The following is a 20,522-nucleotide window of genomic DNA, read 5'->3' as shown; positions in this document are numbered from 1 at the left end:
GAGAGCAGCTGCATGGACTCCCTCAGGTTACTCAAACAAAGTCTAAGGAGCCAAGAAGCAAAAAAGACGCTTGGCTGATTGTGGAGCTCCGTGTTTGTGTGATTAGTCACATACATCTGTAGGAAATGTGCCTGGGAACCAGCTCAACTTCACGTTTGCGCCGCTCTTACACGCCAGCCTTGTTGTGAAACTCAGAAGAGGCAAAGTGTTTCCGACCCTTGATTGGGGAGAAATGTTACAAAATTTCAGTTCAGTTTGAGTTTATTTGGAACATGCAGACGACACAATGTAATGCATCACACGATTCCAGTTGTTTCATTACAGCACGTCCGAAAAGGAGTAGGAAGAAGCAGAGCTTATTTAATCCTACCCCCTTTTAGTACCATAGCAATTTTATCCAATTTCAATTATGGATTTGACGTGCAATCCATTGACTGATAGTATATATGATAGTATATATCTGTATCATGAATCAATTTAAGTGGACCCCGACTTAAACAAGTTGAAAAACTTATTAGGGTGTTACCATTTAGTGGTCAATTGTACGGAATATGTACTTCACTGTGCAACCTACTAATAAAAGTCTCAATCAATCAATCAAAGACTTGCCAGCCTTAAAACAGTAAACCGTCTTCAGTAAAAGACAATAACGTTGGATTTGTACGGATTTATGTGCTTCGAAGTTAGTTAGTTTGTTCCGATTTACATTCATTTTATGGCAGGGGTGTCAAACTAGATCGGGGGCCACATGGAGAAAAATCTACTCCAAAATGGGCCGGACTGGTAAAATCACGGCACGATAACTTAAAAATAAAGACAACTTCAGATTGTTTTCTTTGTTTCAAAATAGAACAAGCACATTCTGAAAATGTAAAAATCATAATGTTGTTGTGTTTTTTTTTACACTTTTGCACTTACAAGTTGCGGTTAATAGTATTCCATCTTTATTTGTCGTTATTTATACTTTCTGAATAAATGATGTGATAATGTTCATCAGTCAACTCATCGGTGTTCATTTTCAATCCATCAAGATAAAAACAAATGGTAACACTTTAGTATGGGGAACATATTCACCATTAATTAGTTGCTTATTAACATGCAAATTAGTAACATATTGGCTTTTAATTAGTCATTATTAAGTACTTATTAATGCCTTATTCTGCATGGCCTTATTATACAACAACCCTAACCCTAACCAAATAACTCTAAATTAAGTCTTTGTTACCTACAATATGTTCCCCTAGTGTCCAAATAACTTTTAATTAAGTCTTTGTTACTTAGAGTATGTTCCCCATACTAAAGTGTTACCAAAAAAAATATAAAAATCAAATTACAGGATGTTATTTATGTAGTTTGATCATTGTCCTCAACTGATGTACTAACATCATGTGTTTTTTTTTTTTTTTACATATGTAGCATCATCTACAAAGATACAAATAATTGCTATTGCGACATCTAGTGGACACATTTAGAACAGCAGTTTATTTAATTCAAAATTTCAGGTACATTTTTATACTTAGCAAACTCATCCCGCGTGCCGGATAAAACCTGTTCGCGGGCCTGACCCGGCCCTCGGGCCGTACGTTTGACACCCCTAACCTACAGGAAACCTCTGCGTTTCTGGGTGTTGTTGATAAATGGCTTTCGCTTTGCATGGTAGAGTTTTAACTTGCACTTACAGATGTAGCGACCAACTGTAGTTACTGACAGTGGTTTTCTGCAGTGTTCCTGAGCCCATGTGGTGATATCCTTTACACACTGATGTCGTTTTTTGATGCAGTACCGCTTGAGGGATCGAAGGTCCGTAATATCATCGCTGACATGCAGAGATTTCTCCAAATTCTATGAACCTTTTGATGATATTACGGACCGTAGATGGTGAAATCCCTAAATTCCTTGCAATAGCTGGTTGAGAAATGTTGTTCTTGGACAATTTGCTCACGCATTTGTTCACAAAGTGTTGACCCTCGCCCCATCCTTGTTTGTGAATGACTGAGCATTTCTTTTATACCCAATCATGGCACCCACCTATTCCCAATTAGCCTGTTCACCTGTGGGATGTTCCAAATAAGTGTTTGATGAGCATTCCTCAACTCTCTCAGTCTTTTTTGCCACCTGTGCCAGCTTTTTTGAATCATGTTGCAGGCATCAAATGCCAAATGAGCTAATATTTGCAAAAAATAACAAAGTTTACCGGTTCGAACGCTAAGTACCTTGTCTTTGCAGTCTATTCAATTGAATATAAGTTGAAAAGGATTTGCAAGTAATTGTACTTTGTTTTTATTTACCATTTACACAACGTGCCAACTTCACTGGTTTTGTAGTTCCTCCTCGCTGTTTTACAGCGGCTTTTAAACAACAACAAGCAGCGTTAAGCGGCCTTTACTGGAAAAGTACACATACTTATAGTAAATTGTTGCTCAGTCATAATAGACACATCCTGTTCTTGGGAGGCGACAAGGTTGGCCAACAGCCACGGCCCCTTACTGACAGATATGATTCATTCTTTGTTTTATTCCCTTTTTTTGTGCCAGGGATGAAAAATGTCTCCTAATCCCTCAGCGGACCCCCCCCCCCCCCCCCCTTTGGTGTCGTCGTCGTCCGTTCTCCTCGCGCTGCACTTTCCCCACTCCAAAGTCAATATTGTGTCTGTGAGACGGCTTGGAGGGTGGAGAGCCTATTTAAAAGTGGACAGAGGGGCACTAGCGCTGATATGTAAGCCTCTCACACTCCCAGTATTTGCTCATACTTCAACCTTTATTATTATTATTCTTTTTCTGCATGTTTCTCTTACAGTCATATAACATGGTATGTGACACATGCTAACTATTATCATGGTCGCGTTAGCTTGCTAGCATGCTAAAATTAGCATGCTAACCTTAAAGTGCTAACTTTTTTTTAGCTATTTGTACTCTTTTTGTCTGTAATTCCCCAGCCATACACCTTAGAGTCATATAACTTGGTATGTGACACATGCTAACTATTATTATTAGAGATGTCCGATAATATCGGTCTGCCGATATTATCGGCCGATAAATACGTTAAAATGTAATATCGGAAGTTATCGGTATCGTTTTTTTTATTATCAGTATCGGTTTTTGTTTTTATTTTATTAAATCCACATAAAAAACACAAGATACACTTACAATTAGTGCACCAACCCAAAAAACCTCCCTCCCCCATTTACTCTCATTCACACAAAAGGGTTGTTTCTTTCTGTTATTAATATTCTGGTTCCTACATTATATATCAATATATATCAATACAGTCTGCAAGGGATACAGTCCGTAAGCACACATGATTGTGCGTGCTGCTGGTCCACTAATAGTACTAACCTTTAACAGTTAATTTTACAAATTTTCATTAATTACTAGTTTCTATGTAACTGTTTTTATATTGTTTTACTTTCTTTTTTATTCAAGAAAATGTTTTTAATTTATTTATCTTATTTTATCTGATTCATTTTTTTAAAAAGTACCTTATCTTCACCATATCTGGTTGTCCAAATTAGGCATAATAATGTGTTAATTCCACGACTGTATATATCGGTTGATATCGGTATCGGTTGATATCGGTATCGGTAATTAAAGAGTTGGACAATATCGGCATATCGGCAAAAAGCCATTATCGGACATCCCTAATTATTATGGTCACGTTAGCTTGTTAGCATGCTAACATTAGCGTAACTTTTTTAGCTATTTGTACAAACCCTGTTTCCATATGAGTTGGGAAATTGTGTTGGATGTAAATATAAACGGAATACAATGATTTGCAAATCATTTTCAACCCATATTCAGTTGAATATGCTACAAAGACAACATATTTGATGTTCAAACTAAATAAAACATTTTTTTTTGGCAAATAATCATTAACTTTAGAATTTGATGCCAGCAACACGTGACAAAGAAGTTGGGAAAGGTGGCAATAAATACTGATAAAGTTGAGGAATGCTCATCAAACACTTATTTGGAACATCCCACAGGTGAACAGGCAATTTGGGAACAGGTGGGTGCCATGATTGGCTATAAAAGTAGATTCCATGAAATGCTCAGTCATTTACAAACAAGGATGGGGCGAGGGTCACCACTTTGTCAACAAATGCGTGAGCAAATTGTTGAACAGTTTAAGAAAAACCTTCCTCAACCAGTTATTGCAAGGAATTTAGGGATTTCACCATCTACGCTCCGTAATATCATCAAAGGGTTCAGAGACTCTGGAGAAATCACTGCACGTAAGCAGCTAAGCCCGTGACCTTCGATCCCTCAAGCTGTACTGCATCAACAAGCGACATCAGTGTGTAAAGGATATCACCACATGGGCTCAGGAACACTTCAGAAACCCACTGTCAGTAACTACAGTTGGTCGCTACATCTGTAAGTGCAAGTTAAAACTCTCCTATGCAAGGCGAAAACCGTTTATCAACAACACCCAGTAACGCCGTCGGCTTCGCTGGGCCTGAGCTCATCTAAGATGGTCTGATACAAAGTGGAAAAGTGTTCTGTGGTCTGTGGGGCCGGGGGTGCAGGACTCGGTACTTTCCAGAGGTGGTATAGTACCGAAATGATTCATTATTATTGCGTACTATACTAATACGGTTGTACCGTACAATTCGAGTTGTAATAATGTCAGTCTCTCCATCCTTCCAATGAATATTTAATCAGGCTCTCCAGCGACGGCCGCGTGGAACTATTTCTTCCCTGTTCGTTTTGTCATCCTTACGCAACAACGTTCCCCCTTTTTGCCTGTTCCACTTCCACTCGGGCGTCACAGCACAGCCCAGGCCCTGTGCGGGTATTAAGTTAATTATCACCGCGGCCTAATGGATCCGGCAGGTTGTGAACGCTGCCGTCCCGGGAGCTCTTCCATCATCTGTGGCGCAGAGTTGTCTAACCCCACGACCTGTGGCGGGCGATGGAGGAAACGTGACGAGGCTCTTCGTCCTGTCCCCCCCCCACCCCCTGCCCCCAGCCCTCGTGTCCAGGAGCGCCTTAGGGCAGCCACGCTCCCTCCTGATTTGTCTCTGGCGATGCACCGCCGGTCTTATGCAATCTGCGGCTGAATTATTAAAAGGAACATCTGCTTGCGCTCAGAGCCATGTCACCTTCCTTGTTCGGCGGGAGGAATGTCACAAATACACATTCTCTTCGGAAGCCTCTCCGGGGGGGCCGACGACGCACAAGAAGCATCCATTCGGCAAAGTATCCATACCTCCTTGTTGCAACGCTGGAATTCCTGGCGTTGTCCCTCTCCTCCGACGTCTCGTTGTTGACGGCCGTGCCACTCTTGGTCCTCCTGAGGACGCTGAAGGCCCGGTTCAGCCTCCGAAAGGAACGACTCCTCACTGCACAGAGAGAGGAAGACCTTTTATAGAGCTCGGCATCAACATGTCCGGACATGTCTGACACAAGTGCGGTGGATGCTGAGTATTCTCAGCCCATTGGTCAACCTGTGTGAAGTTGTATCAAGCACAATGTTGCATGTTTATTCTCCAAAAACAGACAGGATGAACAGCTTGGAAAAGAGAGAAACTCGTATCTCTAGTCTTTCTCATGTCTTGCATGGATGGGAAAACTGAAAATAAAGAATCTTTGAAGTCCGGGTTTTAAAGAAGCGGATAATGGGAGTCATGGAGCTTAAAAGCCCTCTAAAACACTGCAAAAACTGAATCTAAGTAAGATTAAATATCTCAAATAAGGGTGATATTGTTACATTCGGGTCGCATGATGATGCGGCGGTTTGTTCTCCCAGGATGCAAAAAGACGAATCCGGACAGGACTTGCAGGTAAGGACTTGATTTAATAGTAAAATAACACAGAACAGGTACAAAACAGAAAACAAACCGACTGGATAAGGTGCCGAGCGCACGGGAAGACTAAGGCTACAACTTAGCACAGACTATGACCACTAGCAGGGGGCTAGGAGACAAGCAAAAACTTACGTAGCAGTCGCGTGACGCAAATAAGGAAGCCAGACCGACTGACTGGAAAAGGCAGGCTTAAATAATGTCAGTGATTACCAACAGGTGCGCGTCCGGAACACAAGCGGCAGGTGAAAATAATAAGTAGCTACGGTAACTAACTCAGAGGTGCACAAACAGAACTAAAGGAGTCCAAGACTAACAGAAAACACAAGTGACTCGAAAAACTAAAACAGAATATGATCCGGGCAGCGGATCATAACAGATATTTGCTTATCTTCTGTCTGATAAGATAATTCTTCTCACTAAGCAGATTTTATGTTAGAGTGTTTTACTTGTTTTAAGGGTTTTGGTCCTAAATGATCTCAGTAAGATATGACAGCTTGTTGCTGAGATTTTATGACCTATATTGAGTAAAACATGCTTGAAACTATTTTTGTCCAAATGTCCAAAACGCACCCAGAAATGGTGCACAGGAAGGCGGGAAAGAAAAGGGGAAAAGGCGGCCAAAATGGTCAAAAGTCCCAATTTTGTCCAAAATACCTCCCCGGGTTCCAGTCCCACGAGTCCAGCCGCACAAGTCCCGGGATGCAAAAAATTTCCAAAACGCACCCGGCAAAGTCCCACGGGAAGTGGGGGAGAAAAGTGAGAAAAGTCGGCAAAAGTCCCCCAAAATTTTCAAAATACCTACCAAGGTTCGAGTCCTACAAGTCCCGCCACCGGCCGCACAAATCCCGGGATGCCCAAAATGTCCATAACACACCCAGCCGAGTCGCATTGGGGAGGGGGGATAAAAGTTGGAAAAGTCGGCAAAAGTCCCAAAAATTTTCAAAATACCTACCCAGGTTCGAGTCCCACATGGAGTGCCACAACTGTGTGATTTCTTAAATTTTTACAGACTTTTCTCCCCGCACTTCCTCGTGGACTTTGGACATATTGGGCATCCCGGCCAACGGCGGGACTTGTGGGACTCGAACCTGGGTAGGTATTTTGAAAATTTTTGGGACTTTTGCCGACTTTTCCAACTTTTATCCCCCCTCCCCGTGGGACTCGGCTGGGTGTGTTATGGACATTTTGGGCATCCCGGGATTTGCGTGGCCATACATAAGATTTCATGTTAGAGTGTTTTACTTGTTTTAAGGGTTTTGGTCCTAAATGATCTCAGTAAGATATTACAGCTTGTTGCTGAGATTTGATGACCTATATTGAGTAAAACATGCTTGGAACTAGAATATCAAGTGTTGCAAAGCTGTGTCATCAACACTCACAAGTATAAAACTACTTTTTTAAAGTAATAATTTCTTACTTCAAGCATGAAAAAAAACATCATGATGCCGAGCGCATATCATATGTCAAGATAATGGCACTAGCATTTACTTATTTAAGAATATTTTTCAACATATTGAGCAAAAAGGTCAAAAAAACAAAATTCTACCAAGAAAAGTGCACTTGTTATTAGTGAGAATATACTTATTTTAAGGTAATTTTGGGTTCATTGAGGTTAGCTCATTTTACTTGTTTTGGAAAGTCTTGACAAGCCAAATTTTCTTGTTCTATTGGCAGATAATTTTGCTTAGTTCAAGTAAAATACCCTCATTTTCTGTATTTTTTTTTTTTCTTGTTTTTGAACACTGACTTTTTGCAGTGTACATGTTTATTCTCCAAAAACAGACAGGATGAACAGCTTGGAAAAGAGAGAAACTCTTATCTCCCGTCTTTCTCATGTCTTACATGGATGGGAAAACTGAAAATAAAGAATCTTTGAAGTCTGGGTTTAAAGAAGCGGATAATGGAGTCTTGAAAGGCCTCTAAAAGAACTTCAAACCCTCCACACACGCTGCAAGTGAGAATGTCCCATAATGGCTTTTTTGCCGATATCCGATATTCCGATATTGTCCAACTCATAATTACCAATTCCGATATCAACCGATACTGACATATACAGTCGTGGAATGAACACATTATTATGCCTAAATTTTGTTGTGATGCCCGCTGGATGCATTAAACAATGTAACAAGGTTTTCCAAAATAAATCAACTCAAGTTATGGAAAAAAATGCAACATGGCACTGCCATATTTATTATTGAAGTCACAAAGTGCATTATTTTTTTTAACATGCCTCAAAACAGCAGCTTGGAATTTGGGACATGCTCTCCCTGAGAGAGCATGAGGAGGTTGAGGTGGGCGGGGTTGGGGGGGGGGGGGGTGCGGGGTTGAGGTGGGATGGTAGGTGGTGTATATTGTAGCGTCCCGGAAGAGTTAGTGCTGCAAGGGCTTCTGGGTATTTGTTCTGTTGTGTTTATGTTGTGTTACGGTGCGGATGTGCTCCCGAATGTGTTTGTCATTCTTGTTTGGTGTGGGTTCGCAGTGTGGCGCATATTTGTAACAGTGTTACAGTTGTTTACACGGCTACCCTCAGTGTGACCTGTATGGCTGTTGATCAAGTATGCCTTGCATTCACTTGTGAGTGTGTGAAAAGCCGTAGATATTATGTGGTTGGGCGGCACGCAAAAGGCAGTGCCTTTAAGGTTTATTGGCGCTCTGTACTTCTCCCTACTACCGATCATTTCCGATATTACATTTTTAAAGCATTTATCGGTTATAGAGCGCACTGTCGAGTTTTGAGGAAAATTAAAGTATGTTAAGTGCGCCTTTTAGTCAGAAAAATACGGTAGATCCCAAATACACAACAACAGATGCAAATAGGTAAGAAGTTTGTTTTGCATAATAGGTCCCCTTTAAGTGGGGCACTCCTAAATTAAGGTACTCATAATCTGGATTTAAATTGTCAAGCCGTGTGTGTGTGTGTGTGTGTGTGCATCTTTAGAGCTCGCGACCACAAACAATGCACTCACACTATTTCGCCAAACTTCAACAACACGTGATTGACATGTTGAGAACCTTCCAAGGGTCTGTCCATAATGTGGCTTCACGCTTGACTCTCAACAAGCGTGTGTGATGCATCTGTTTCCGTAAAGAGGAGCCGCTCGCGACCAGCAGCTCGACAATTAGCAAACCCAATCTGTGCTCAAGGTTGCGTAACTGCGGCGTGATGTAACACGCCACAGATTGTCACGGCGATGTCCAGAAGGGTGCTTCAAACGGGCCCCCGGGGGACCCCATGTCTGGCTTTTCTCACGAGAAAAGACAGCGAACCATTTGCCACGGACTCTACAGCGCCATCCACCTCCCCTGCCCTGGCGGACCTGAGGAGACGCGATGGCTCCTGACAGCCACATTATTCTTTAAAAGGCTCCGGCGGCTCCTGAGTTTGGCAGCTTGTTCAGCATTAGTGACGCTCACGGTGGCGGCGGTTGCTGCTACCGAAAGTGCTGTGCGACGTCATTTGGTGTCCCCACTGACTGCAGGTTTCACATCATAAGGCGGTGGAAATGGGGGAGTTGTCGTCACCGGAGGACTAGAAACGCATGCTAGTGCCAGGCTATATTAACCTGCTTATCCTTGACGACATTGGGCACCATTCAGCAACTGTTCTTAAGAACACATTTTGTTCTTAGGCCCACTTACCAAGTTTTTAAGGAGATTTTTGTATTCACCAATTTTTTCTTAGCTGGGATTTGTTTGAAGGTAAGAACAAAAGAGCATTCTTAGGTTCTTAGGGTGGCCTATTTGTTCTTAAGTGTGACAAGATCCCTTACTTCTATTGTCTAATGATATACACTACCGTTCAAAAGTTTGGGGTCACCCAAATAATTTTGTGGAATAGCCTTCATTTCTAAGAACAAGAATAGACTGTCGAGTTTCAGATGAAAGTTCTCTTTTTCTGGCCATTTTGAGCGTTTAATTGACCCCACAAATGTGATGCTCCAGAAACTCAATCTGCTCAAAGGAAGGTCAGTTTTTTTGTAGCTTCTGTAACGAGCTAAACTGTTTTCAGATGTGTGAACATGATTGCACAAGGGTTTTCTAATCATCAATTAGCCTTCTGAGCCAATGAGCAAACACATTGTACCATTAGAAGACTGGAGTGATAGTTGCTGGAAATGGGCCTCTATACACCTATGTAGATATTGCACCAAAAACCAGACATTTGCAGCTAGAATAGTCATTTACCACATTAGCAATGTATAGAGTGTATTTCTTTAAAGTTAAGACTAGTTTAAAGTTATCTTCATTGAAAAGTACAGTGCTTTTCCTTCAAAAATAAGGACATTCCAATGTGACCCCAAACTTTTGAACGGTAGTGTATATATATATATATATATATATATATATATATATATATATATATATATATATATATACAGTATATATATAGATAAATACATAGATACATAGATAGATTGATAGAGATAGATAGATATAGATATATATAGAGAGATATAGAGATAGATAGATAGATAGATAGATAGATAGATTGATATATATATATATGTATACACTGTATATATACATATCTATATATAGTATATTAAAAATATATATATATATGTATGTATATATAGATGGATAGAGATAGATAGAGACAGATATAGATATATATAGAGAGAGATACATAGATAGATAGATGGATGGATAGATAGAGATAAGACAGACAGAGACATATAGCAAAATGAGCAATATATAGACATTTCAAAATACCGTGTGCACACACACACGCATGCACGCGCACACACATGCGCACGCGCACACACGCACGCTATGGCAATGCTTTTGCTGCTACTGCAAGATGCCGCAGATCGTGCCCTGGCGAGGGAGCGCATATTTCACGACCATGTAGACTAGGGATGTCCGATAATATCGGGCTGCCGATATTATCGGCCGATAAATGCTTTAAAATGTAATATCGGACATTATCGGTATCAGTTTCTTAATTATCGGTTATCGGTTTCTAAAAGTATGTATGACGTTTTAAAATTCCGCTTTGTACACGGACGTAGGGAGAGGTACAGAGTGCCAATAAACCTTAAAGGCATTTCCTTTGCGTGCGTGCTGTCCGAGTCACATACTTGCATACTTGATCAACAGCCATACAGGTCACACTGAGGGTAGCCGTATAAACAACTTTAACACTGTTACAAATATGCGCCACACTGTGAACCCGCACCAAACAAGAATGACAAACACATTTCGGGAGAACATCCGCACCGTAACACAACATAAACGCAACAGAACAAATACCCAGAATCCCTTGCAGTACTAACTCTTCCGGGACGCTACAATATACACCCCCCGCTACTCCTTACCCCCACCCACCCCGCCCACCTCAACCTCCTCATAATCTCTCTCAGGGAGAGCATGTTCCAAATTCCAAACTGCTGTTTGGATAGATAGATAGATATAACTTTATTGATTCCTTCAGGAGAGTTCCCTCAGGAAAATTTAAATTCCAGCAGCAGTGTACAGAATTGAGATCGAATTTAAAAAGTAAAAAGTAAATAATGGGGGTATAAATTGAAACAGAATAGAACAATATTACAATAAGAATAAAAATAACAAGCAACAATGAGAATAAAAATATAACAGTAAAATAAGAATATAACAAGAGAAACTAGGCAGTAGTGACGATGTTATAAAAAGTATTGCACTGTTATTGTTTTGAGGCATGTTAAATAAATTAATGCACTTTGTGACTTCAATGATAAATATGGCAGTGCAATGTTGGCATTTTTTTCCAAAACTTGGTTGATTTATTTTGGAAAACCTTGTTACATTGTTTAATGCATCCAGCGGGGCATCACAACAAAATTAGGCATAATAATGTGTTAATTCCACGACTGTATATATCGGTATCGCTTGGTATCGGTAATTAAGAGTTGGACAATATCGAAATATCGGATATCGGTAAAAAAGCCATTATCGGACATCTCTAATGTAGACCTATTTGCCCGAAATGACGAAGATTTATTTGAACGCTTTAGGCTACCTCAGCAGTCCCCCCTTTATTAAACTTACATTTTGACATTACGTATTTCCCCCCCTGCGAGATAATACGAATTTCTCTTCTGTAATCTGTTTGTGTTTTCTCAGTGTGTCTGTTGTTCGGCTTTTCCACCGGAATTGCGCCCTTATAAGGGGAATTAAGGCCGTTTACCTATGCAAATTACGGAATTAAGTGTGTTCACATATGCATATTGGGGAAATAAGGGTGTGTTTATATGCAAATTATGATAGACACGCACGCTCTAACCATTTGGCATTAGGCAACTTAAGAACAGCAGGCGGGAACAATTTGGCCGTTTAAGAACACGTCATGAATTTGAATGGACTCCTCTTAGGGAATTACTTAGGAAGAAAGATAAGAGGAAAAGTTAGGAACTTATTGCTAAATGGGGCCCAATGTACTTTGGCAGCGAACATTCCCCCGTCATGTTTTTCTACTTGTTCTAGATTGGTGCTAAAACACGCTTGCGATGCTAATTGGCTGGCAATTAAAAGAAATGCAAGCCACATGTGTGCAACTCACACTCACTCTTCTTGCTGCCGCAGCGCGCCGCCAGGCTGGTGGTGCTGCCCGACTGGCTCTGGTCCTCCATGCTGGGGTCGAACCCCGGGTTGACCAGGCCCGCCTCTTCCGCCAGCAGGGCCACGGCGGCGGAGGTGGGGCAGTCGCCGGGCAGCGTGGCGATGGTGAGCTCCGACGTGCTGTCGGTGCACTCGCCCTCCTGCGAGCGCCGCTTCCTGTCCGCCGATAGGCCATAGTGAGAGGCGCCTTTACACCTGCGGGTGGAAAAAAAAGAGTCAGCAAGTCCCTGTTGACAACAACTTTATTCATCTTTTTGTAATGAGCGATGTGTCGAAGCAGGCTGGGCAGCGATGAACGCTCGCTAAAAGTCAACACATTCATGAGGCCGACTACTGAAAAGGTCACGGTGTGAGCAGATTACAGCATTTCCTCTGCCAGAGTGTGGTGTGAATACTAAAAAGTGATATTTATCCATGTTGTCGATCCTGGTTACTAAATACAGCGGCGGACCCTAAAGAGACAAGGGATCAAGAAAGCTTTGTCCCTCTCCCCAAGTTAAAGTACCAATGATAGTCACACACACACACTAGGTGTGGTGAGATCATCCTCTGCATTTGACCCATCACCCTTGATCACCCCCTGGGAGGTGAGGGGAGCAGTGAGCAGCAGCGGTGGCCGCGCCCAGGAATGATTTTGGTGATTTAACCCCCAATTCCAATACTAGTAAACAACAAAAAGTAAACCACAAGTAAATAACTATTAAAAACCAAAAACTAAGCATGCATTCAGAACTGCCATCATGTACTGTACACCAGTGTTTTTCAACCCTTTTTTGAGCCAAGGCCCATTTTTTCCAGTTGAAAAAATCCGGAGGCACACCACCAGCAGAAATCATTAAAAAAACAAAACTCAGTTGACAGTAAAAAGTCACAATTGTTGGATATGACTTTAAAGCATAACCAAGCATGCATCACTACAGCTCTTGTCTCAAAGTAGGTGTACTATCACCACCTGTCACATCACACCGTGACTTATTTGGATTTTTTTGCTGTTTTCCTGTGTGTAGTGTTTTAGTTCTTGTCTTGCGCTCCTATTTTGGTGGCTTTTTTCCTCTTTTTTTGGTATTTTCCTGTAGCAGTTTCATGTCTTCCTTTGAGCGATATTTCCTGCATCGACTTTGTTTTTGCCATTAAGAATATTTCAGTTGTTTTTATCCTTCTTTGTGGGGACTTTGTTGATCGTCATGTCATGTTCGGATGTACATTGTGGACGCCGTCTTTGCTCCACAGTAAGTCTTTGCTGTCGTCCAGCATTCTGTTTTTGTTTACTTTGTAGCCAGTTCAGTTGTAGTTTCGTTCTGCATAGCCTTCCCTAAGCTTCAATGCCTTTTCTTAGGGGCACTCACCTTTTGTTTATTTTTGGTTTAAGCATTAGACACCTTTTTACCGACATCTACTGTACAAAGCAATTAGCTACCTGCTGCCACCTACTGATATGGAAGAGTATTACACGGTTACTCTGCCGAGCTCTAGACAGTACAGACACTCAACAACAACACATCATTTGCAGACAATAATTACTGGTTTGCAAAATATATTTTGAACCCAAATAGGTGAAATTAGATAATCTCCCACGGCACACCAGACTGTATCTGGTTGAAAAACCGAGTCATACCAAAGACTATAAAAATGGGACCCATTACCTCACTGCTTCGCACTCAGCATCAAGGGTTGGAATTGGGGGTTGAATCACCAAAAATGATGCTGCTCACTGCTCCCCTCACCTCCCAGGGGGTGATCAAGGGTGATGGGTCAAATGCAGAGAATAATTTCGCCACACCTCGTGTGTGTGTGTGTGTGTGTGACAATCATTGGCACTTTAACTTTAACACTCAGCCGTGGCGTAAAAAGCGACGCATGGTCTGCTGAAGCCATCCCAGCAGAGTTGTGTTGTTGACAGTTTTCCGCTCTTTTTCTGGCTCTGCGGCCGACGCTTCATCAGAGGCAGAAATAGCTCCGCCTCGCCTCTCCCCCGCTTGTCTCTGCGGGGCCATCAGCGTAAACATTAACCGTGCCGTAATGAGCTGGATCAAACCCAGGCTCGGCTTCTCTACGATACGTCTGGAAAATTATCTTTTAGAGCCCAACAAAGGGGGTCAAGTAGAACAAGACACGATAAAGGCCAAGAGGGAGAGAGGGATATTTGAGTCCATATTTCACAAAAGGAAAAGCCTCATTTCCTTGGGATGCAACATCGCCGACATCTTTTACTTTACGGTCACAGATCAGTCGAGGTTAGAGGGAGCATTACACAAAAGGGCCCAGAGTCGCTATCGATCCCCATGGAGCCGGCGCGCTCTTACATAACAGTGGCCTCTTCCTGCCCTGTGAGTTATTCCTGCTCATTCGCTTAGTAAATTGAATGCTATCAAGCATGTCCGCTCAGCAACATGGAAGTTAACCCAGTAAAGTGGTTGAATGGAGCAATATGTCAATCCACTTCATGGCTGCACGGAAACACCCGAGTGGTCTTTAGCGCGTCTCTACTGTAGCTGTCAGTACGGAAAGCCACTAAATATGTGGATGCCGTGCGTTTCCCACCTAGGCCTTCAGTGATGTCCGACTTCAATGATTACATCTCAAAATACCAACATTGATGTCCCCACATGACCATTGCTGGAGAAATACTATACAGGAACACATTTACACCCTACTGGGCATTGAATCACATCAACAGTATACCATCCATCCATCCATTTTTCTACCGCTTGTCCCTTTTTGGGGTCGCGGGGGGTGCTGAAGCCTATCTCAGCTGCATTCGGGCAGAAGGCGGGGTACACCCTGGACAAGTCGCCACCTCATCGCAGGGCCAACACAGATAGACAGACAACATTCACACTCACATTCACACACTAGGGACCATTTAGTGTTGCCAATCAACCTATCCCAGGTGCATGTCTTTGGAGGTGGGAGGAAGCCGGAGTACCCGGAGGGAACCCACGCAGTCACGGGGAGAACATGCAAACTCCACACAGAAAGATCCCGAGCCCGGGATTGAACCCAGGACTACTCAGGACCTTCGTATTGTGAGGCACATGCACTATCCCCTGTGCCACCTTGCTGCCATCAACAGTATACAAACCCCGTTTCCATATGAGTTGGGAAATTGTGTTAGATGTAAATATAAACGGAATACAATGATTTGCAAATCATTTTCAACCCATATTCAGTTGAATATGCTACAAAGACAACATATTTGATGTTCAAACTGATAAACATTTTTTTTTGTGCAAATAATCATTAACTTTAGAATTTGATGCCAGCAACACGTGACAAAGAAGTTGGGAAAGGTGGCAATAAATACTGATAAAGTTGAGGAACGCTCATCAAACACTTATTTGGGACATCCCACAGGTGAACAGGCAAATTGGGAACAGGTGGGTGCCATGATTGGGTATAAAAGTAGATTCCATGAAATGCTCAGTCATTCACAAACAAGGTTGGGGTGAGGGTCACCACTTTGTCAACAAATGCGTGAGCAAATTGTTGAACAGTTTAAGAAAAACCTTTCTCAACCAGCTATTGCAAGGAATTTAGGGATTTCACCATCTACGCTCCGTAATATCATCAAAGGGTTCAGAGAATCTGGAGAAATCACTGCACGTAAGCAGCTAAGCCCGTGACCTTCCATCCCTCAGGCTGTACTGCATCAACAAGCGACATCAGTGTGTAAAGGATATCACCTCATGGGCTCAGGAATACTTCAGAAACCCACTGTCAGTAACTACAGTTGGTCGCTACATCTGTAAGTGCAAGTTAAAACTCTCCTATGCAAGGCGAAAACCGTTTATCAACAACACCCAGAAACGCCGTCGGCTTCACTGGGCCTGAGCTCATCTAAGATGGACTGATACAAAGTGGAAAAGTGTTCTGTGGTCTGAAGAGTCCACATTTCAAATTGTTTTTGGAAACTGTGGACGTCGTGTCCTCCGGACCAAAGAGGAAAAGAACCATCCGGATTGTTATAGGCGCAAAGTTGAAAAGCCAGCATGTGTGATGGTATGGGGGTGTATTAGTGCCCAAGACATGGGTAACTTACACATCTGTGAAGGCACCATTAATGCTGAAAGGTACATACAGGTTTTGGAGCAACATATGTTGCCATCCAAGCAACGTTACCATGGACGCCCCTGCTTATTTCAGTAAAACAATGCCAAGCCACGTGTTACAACAGCTTGGCTTCATAGTAAAAGAGTGCGGGTACTAGACTGGCCTGCTTGTAGTCCAGACCTGTCTCCCATTGAAAATGTGTGGCGCATTATGAAGCCTAAAATACCACCACGGAGACCCCCGGAATGTTGAACAACTTAAGCTGTACATCAAGCAAGAATGGGAAAGAATTCCACCTGAGAAGCTTAAAAAAATGTGTCTCCTCAGTTCCCAAACGTTTACTGAGTGTTGTTAAAAGGAAAGGCCATGTAACACAGTGGTGAACATGCCCTTTCCCAACTACTTTGGCACGTGTTGCAGCCATGAAAATCTAAGTTAATTATTATTTGCAAAAAGAAAAATAAAGTTTATGAGTTTGAACATCAAATATGTTGTCTTTGTAGTGCATTCAATTGAATATGGGTTGAAAAGGATTTGCAAATCATTGTATTCCGTTTATATTTACATCTAACACAATTTCCCAACTCATACGGAAACGGGGTTTGTACAAAACGGGTTATTTTCTGGCGCATTTAAAAATCCATTAAAAGGCATCAGCAATTAAAACATATACCATACATTTCTCTGCTTGGCTTATGCAACTTCCGGTCAATAATGTTTGATTCAAAGTGCACACTTCTCAAAGATACACTATATTGCCAAATGATCAGAATCAGGTGTCAATCAAGCCCTTAGGCATGGAGACCGTTTCTACAAACATTTGTGAAAGAATGGGCCGCTCTCAGGAGCTCAGTGATTTCCAGCGTGGAACTGTCATAAGATGCCACTTGTGCAACAAATCCAGTCGTGAAATTTCCTCGCTCCTAAATACTCCCAAAGTCAACTGTCGGCTTTATTATAAGAAAATGGAAGAGTTTGGGAACAACAGCAACTCAGCCACCAGTGAAAAAATATCAAAAATAGACCATTGATCGACAGTGCTCCTTATAATCCGGAAAATACGGTAATAGGAATATTCCGTCTGTGTGCGTGTCAGAAATATATTACACATACTGTCTATTCAGCAATATCATTTTATAAGTTTATAGGTGACGGTTGATTTAAGGGGCTGATTAAAACAAATTAAACTGATTCATTTTGGTGGTTTTCTTTTCTTAATAGTGTTTGTTTCTTTACATTATTATAACATATCTCCCATATTTAAAAAGTTCTTGCAATTTGCATTTTTTTACATCTGCATAATTCCAGACGCACCATCCCAATGCGGTCCGTCAGCGTCCTAAAAATAGATTCTGTTCTTTAGATCGCTCTTCAATACAGCCTAGAAAAGGTGGCGCATTAAAGTCATTTTTTGAAAGGACATACAATAATTTTGGATTGATATTTTTCTGCTCAGATCTCTCAATCACCTTCCGCCCTACACAAAAATACCAAACATGTCATGTTTTTTGTTTTTTTTAAAACATATGTTTAACCCTTTGAAGGCCTTTTACTCGAATGATTGTATTGTGTGTTTTGATTGTAAGTAAATATTTCGGACATGTTTAACAACAAAAGGAGAGGAGGAGAAAAAAAACCAAAAGAGTAATAAAAAGAAAATAAGAATACAGTTTTGAAGATGATGTCACAGTTGTCAATTACTATACATTTGTCAATACGTGGACTTTGGAGTTTGTTTTCCCGGAATGCAACGGAAAGTTGGCGCGGGCAAGGCGTGAATGTAAGTACATTTTTTTATTTAAACACTAACAGACTACAAAAAAAGGAAGCAAACAAAAGGCGTGCACAATGGCGGAGAACAAACTTGGCTAATGAAACAAAACTTGCACAAAGGCAGAAACTATGAACAATAAACAAAACTTACTTGGCATGGAACTATGATAGCATGAAGACAAACAGAGGTAGCAGGGGTGTCAGTATTAGCATGGTATGAACGGATAGATAATGTCACCAGGACGAACCGGCTTAAATAGCAGTGACATGATCAGTGAAAACAGGCGCGTGACTCAAAACGTGAAACAGGTGCGTGACACGACAGGTGAAAACTAATGGGTTGCTATGGTGACAAAACAAACAAAAGTGCACAAAGAGTCCAAAAACGAAACCGAACATGACTAAAACAAAACACGATTACACAGACATGACAACATTTACATAGCATTAGTTATCTTACTAATTGAAAGCTGTGACATTATCTGATTATAAATGTGTTTAGGACTGAAGTTTATTGAAAAGCAAATTAAATAAACAAAAAAAACCAAAAACGTTTTTATGCCCTCCATCCAGTTGTACAATTACTCATCGTACTGGTTTATTCACATTACTATACTGCTTAAAGGAGAACTGCACTTTTTATTTGAAAATTTGACTATTGTTCACAATCATTATGAAAGACATAACGACAGATGTATTTTTTCTATGCATTCTAAATAGTAAATAAATGCCATCAAAAGTCAGCTTACAATAGAGCCTATAGGAGTCACTCTATTCTGCCTACAAAGCCCTCAAAAAAACATCCAAACACTTCTATTATGGTTTTATATACATGATGTACACTACCGTTCAAAAGTTTGGGGTCCCATTGAAATGTCCTTATTTTTGAAGGAAAAGCACTGTACTTTTCAATGAAGATAACTTTAAACTAGTCTTCACTTTAAAGAAATACACTCTATATATTGCTAATGTGGTAAATGACTATCCTAGCTGCAAATGTCTGGTTTTTGGTGCAATATCTACATAGGTGTATAGAGGCCCATTTCCAGCAACTATCACTCCAGTGTTATAATGGTACAATGTGTTTGCTCATTGGCTCAGAAGGCTAGTTGATGATCAGAAAACCCTTGTGCAATCATGTTCACACATCTGAAAACAGTTTAGCTCGTTACAGAAGCTACAAAACTGACCTTCCTTTGAGCAGATTGAGTTTCTGGAGCATCACATTTGTGGGGTCAATTAAACGCTCAAAATGGCCAGAAAAAGAGAACTTTCATCTGAAACTCGACAGTCTATTCTTGTTCTTAGAAATGAAGGCTGTTCCACAAAATTGTTTGGGTGACCCCAAACTTTTGAACGGTAGTGTATATACGGCTGCTGTTGATATAACAAAGTTGCTTTTGGTCTGGTTTGTACTGCAGAAAAATGACCACTTTTGCTAGATATATTTTTTTTTACTAATGTTTTGGTGATGTGTTTATGGCCGACAATAAAGAGTTTTGCTCAGTAAAGTGATGGATGGAATTCATGTCCTCAAAGCGTCTCGACAGATGTTACAATATTTGAACAATGATGACGAAAACTGTTTTCTCTGTCGTGTCCGTGTGTCGAAAATTGTTATGCGCTTATTTTTTTATTTGATTTTGTGAGTGGCATAGATTTGCCGTGCGCAGAGGACGCTTGAGCAATTCGCAAATGCACAGGCGCGCACCTTAAAGGGAACGTTGCTGCAGACTTTGAGAGTCAACAAACATAATAAAACATCACTTACTGTGTAATGTCTGCTGTCATTAGGATGCTGACAGACATGATGTTCTTTTATTCCCGATTGGATGACGAATGACTTAGAATCTTAGCGTAAAAAAAAGGGGTGAACCCAAGCATCTTTTTGTGTTGTTCTCACCATTACCGGGTCTAAATTGGCTGTCAAAGTGTACTATCCAGGCGAGAGACATGATTTATGATCTACAATCAAGTATGACAAGCAAGGAAACTAAGCAGCTGATCGGTCGGTGATTGACACACAAGCTAGTGATCCCGGTGCCGCTATAAATATTTTGTCTGCATTAGCGCTTATAATAACAATATCACTAACACTTGGTTAATATTCAAGTCACGAAATGTAAATGGAGTAATGCTGGCGCTTTTTGGATGGTTATTTATTGGGTTTTATGGACTGAATAGAGGAGCTCACAATGGCTCTGCTGTAAGCTGACTTTTATTTTGCGTTTATTTGCGAGTTTAGAATGCATTAAAAATACATACACTACCGTTCAAAAGTTTGGGGTCACCCAAA

At 41.2% G+C, this 20,522-nt stretch overlaps 1 protein-coding gene across 1 annotated transcript in view; it reads right to left on the bottom strand.

The window, feature by feature from the left end:
• lnx1 (ligand of numb-protein X 1) overlaps positions 1-20,522 on the bottom strand; it is a 101,817-nt gene that overhangs the window by 23,562 nt on the left and 57,733 nt on the right. The window contains exons 4-6 of the mRNA XM_062038398.1: positions 12,345-12,598; positions 5,209-5,341; positions 5,002-5,006 (exon numbers count right to left, since the gene is read on the bottom strand). Of these exons, the coding sequence (XP_061894382.1) occupies positions 5,002-5,006; positions 5,209-5,341; positions 12,345-12,598 (392 nt within the window). The remainder of the gene's footprint in view (positions 1-5,001; positions 5,007-5,208; positions 5,342-12,344; positions 12,599-20,522) is intronic.

Source organism: Entelurus aequoreus, linkage group LG27 (assembly GCF_033978785.1).
Source record: "Entelurus aequoreus isolate RoL-2023_Sb linkage group LG27, RoL_Eaeq_v1.1, whole genome shotgun sequence".
Lineage (NCBI taxonomy): Eukaryota > Metazoa > Chordata > Actinopteri > Syngnathiformes > Syngnathidae > Entelurus > Entelurus aequoreus.
The sequence above is the reverse complement of the archived record's forward strand: the minus strand, read 5'-3'. Positions and strand labels throughout refer to the sequence as shown.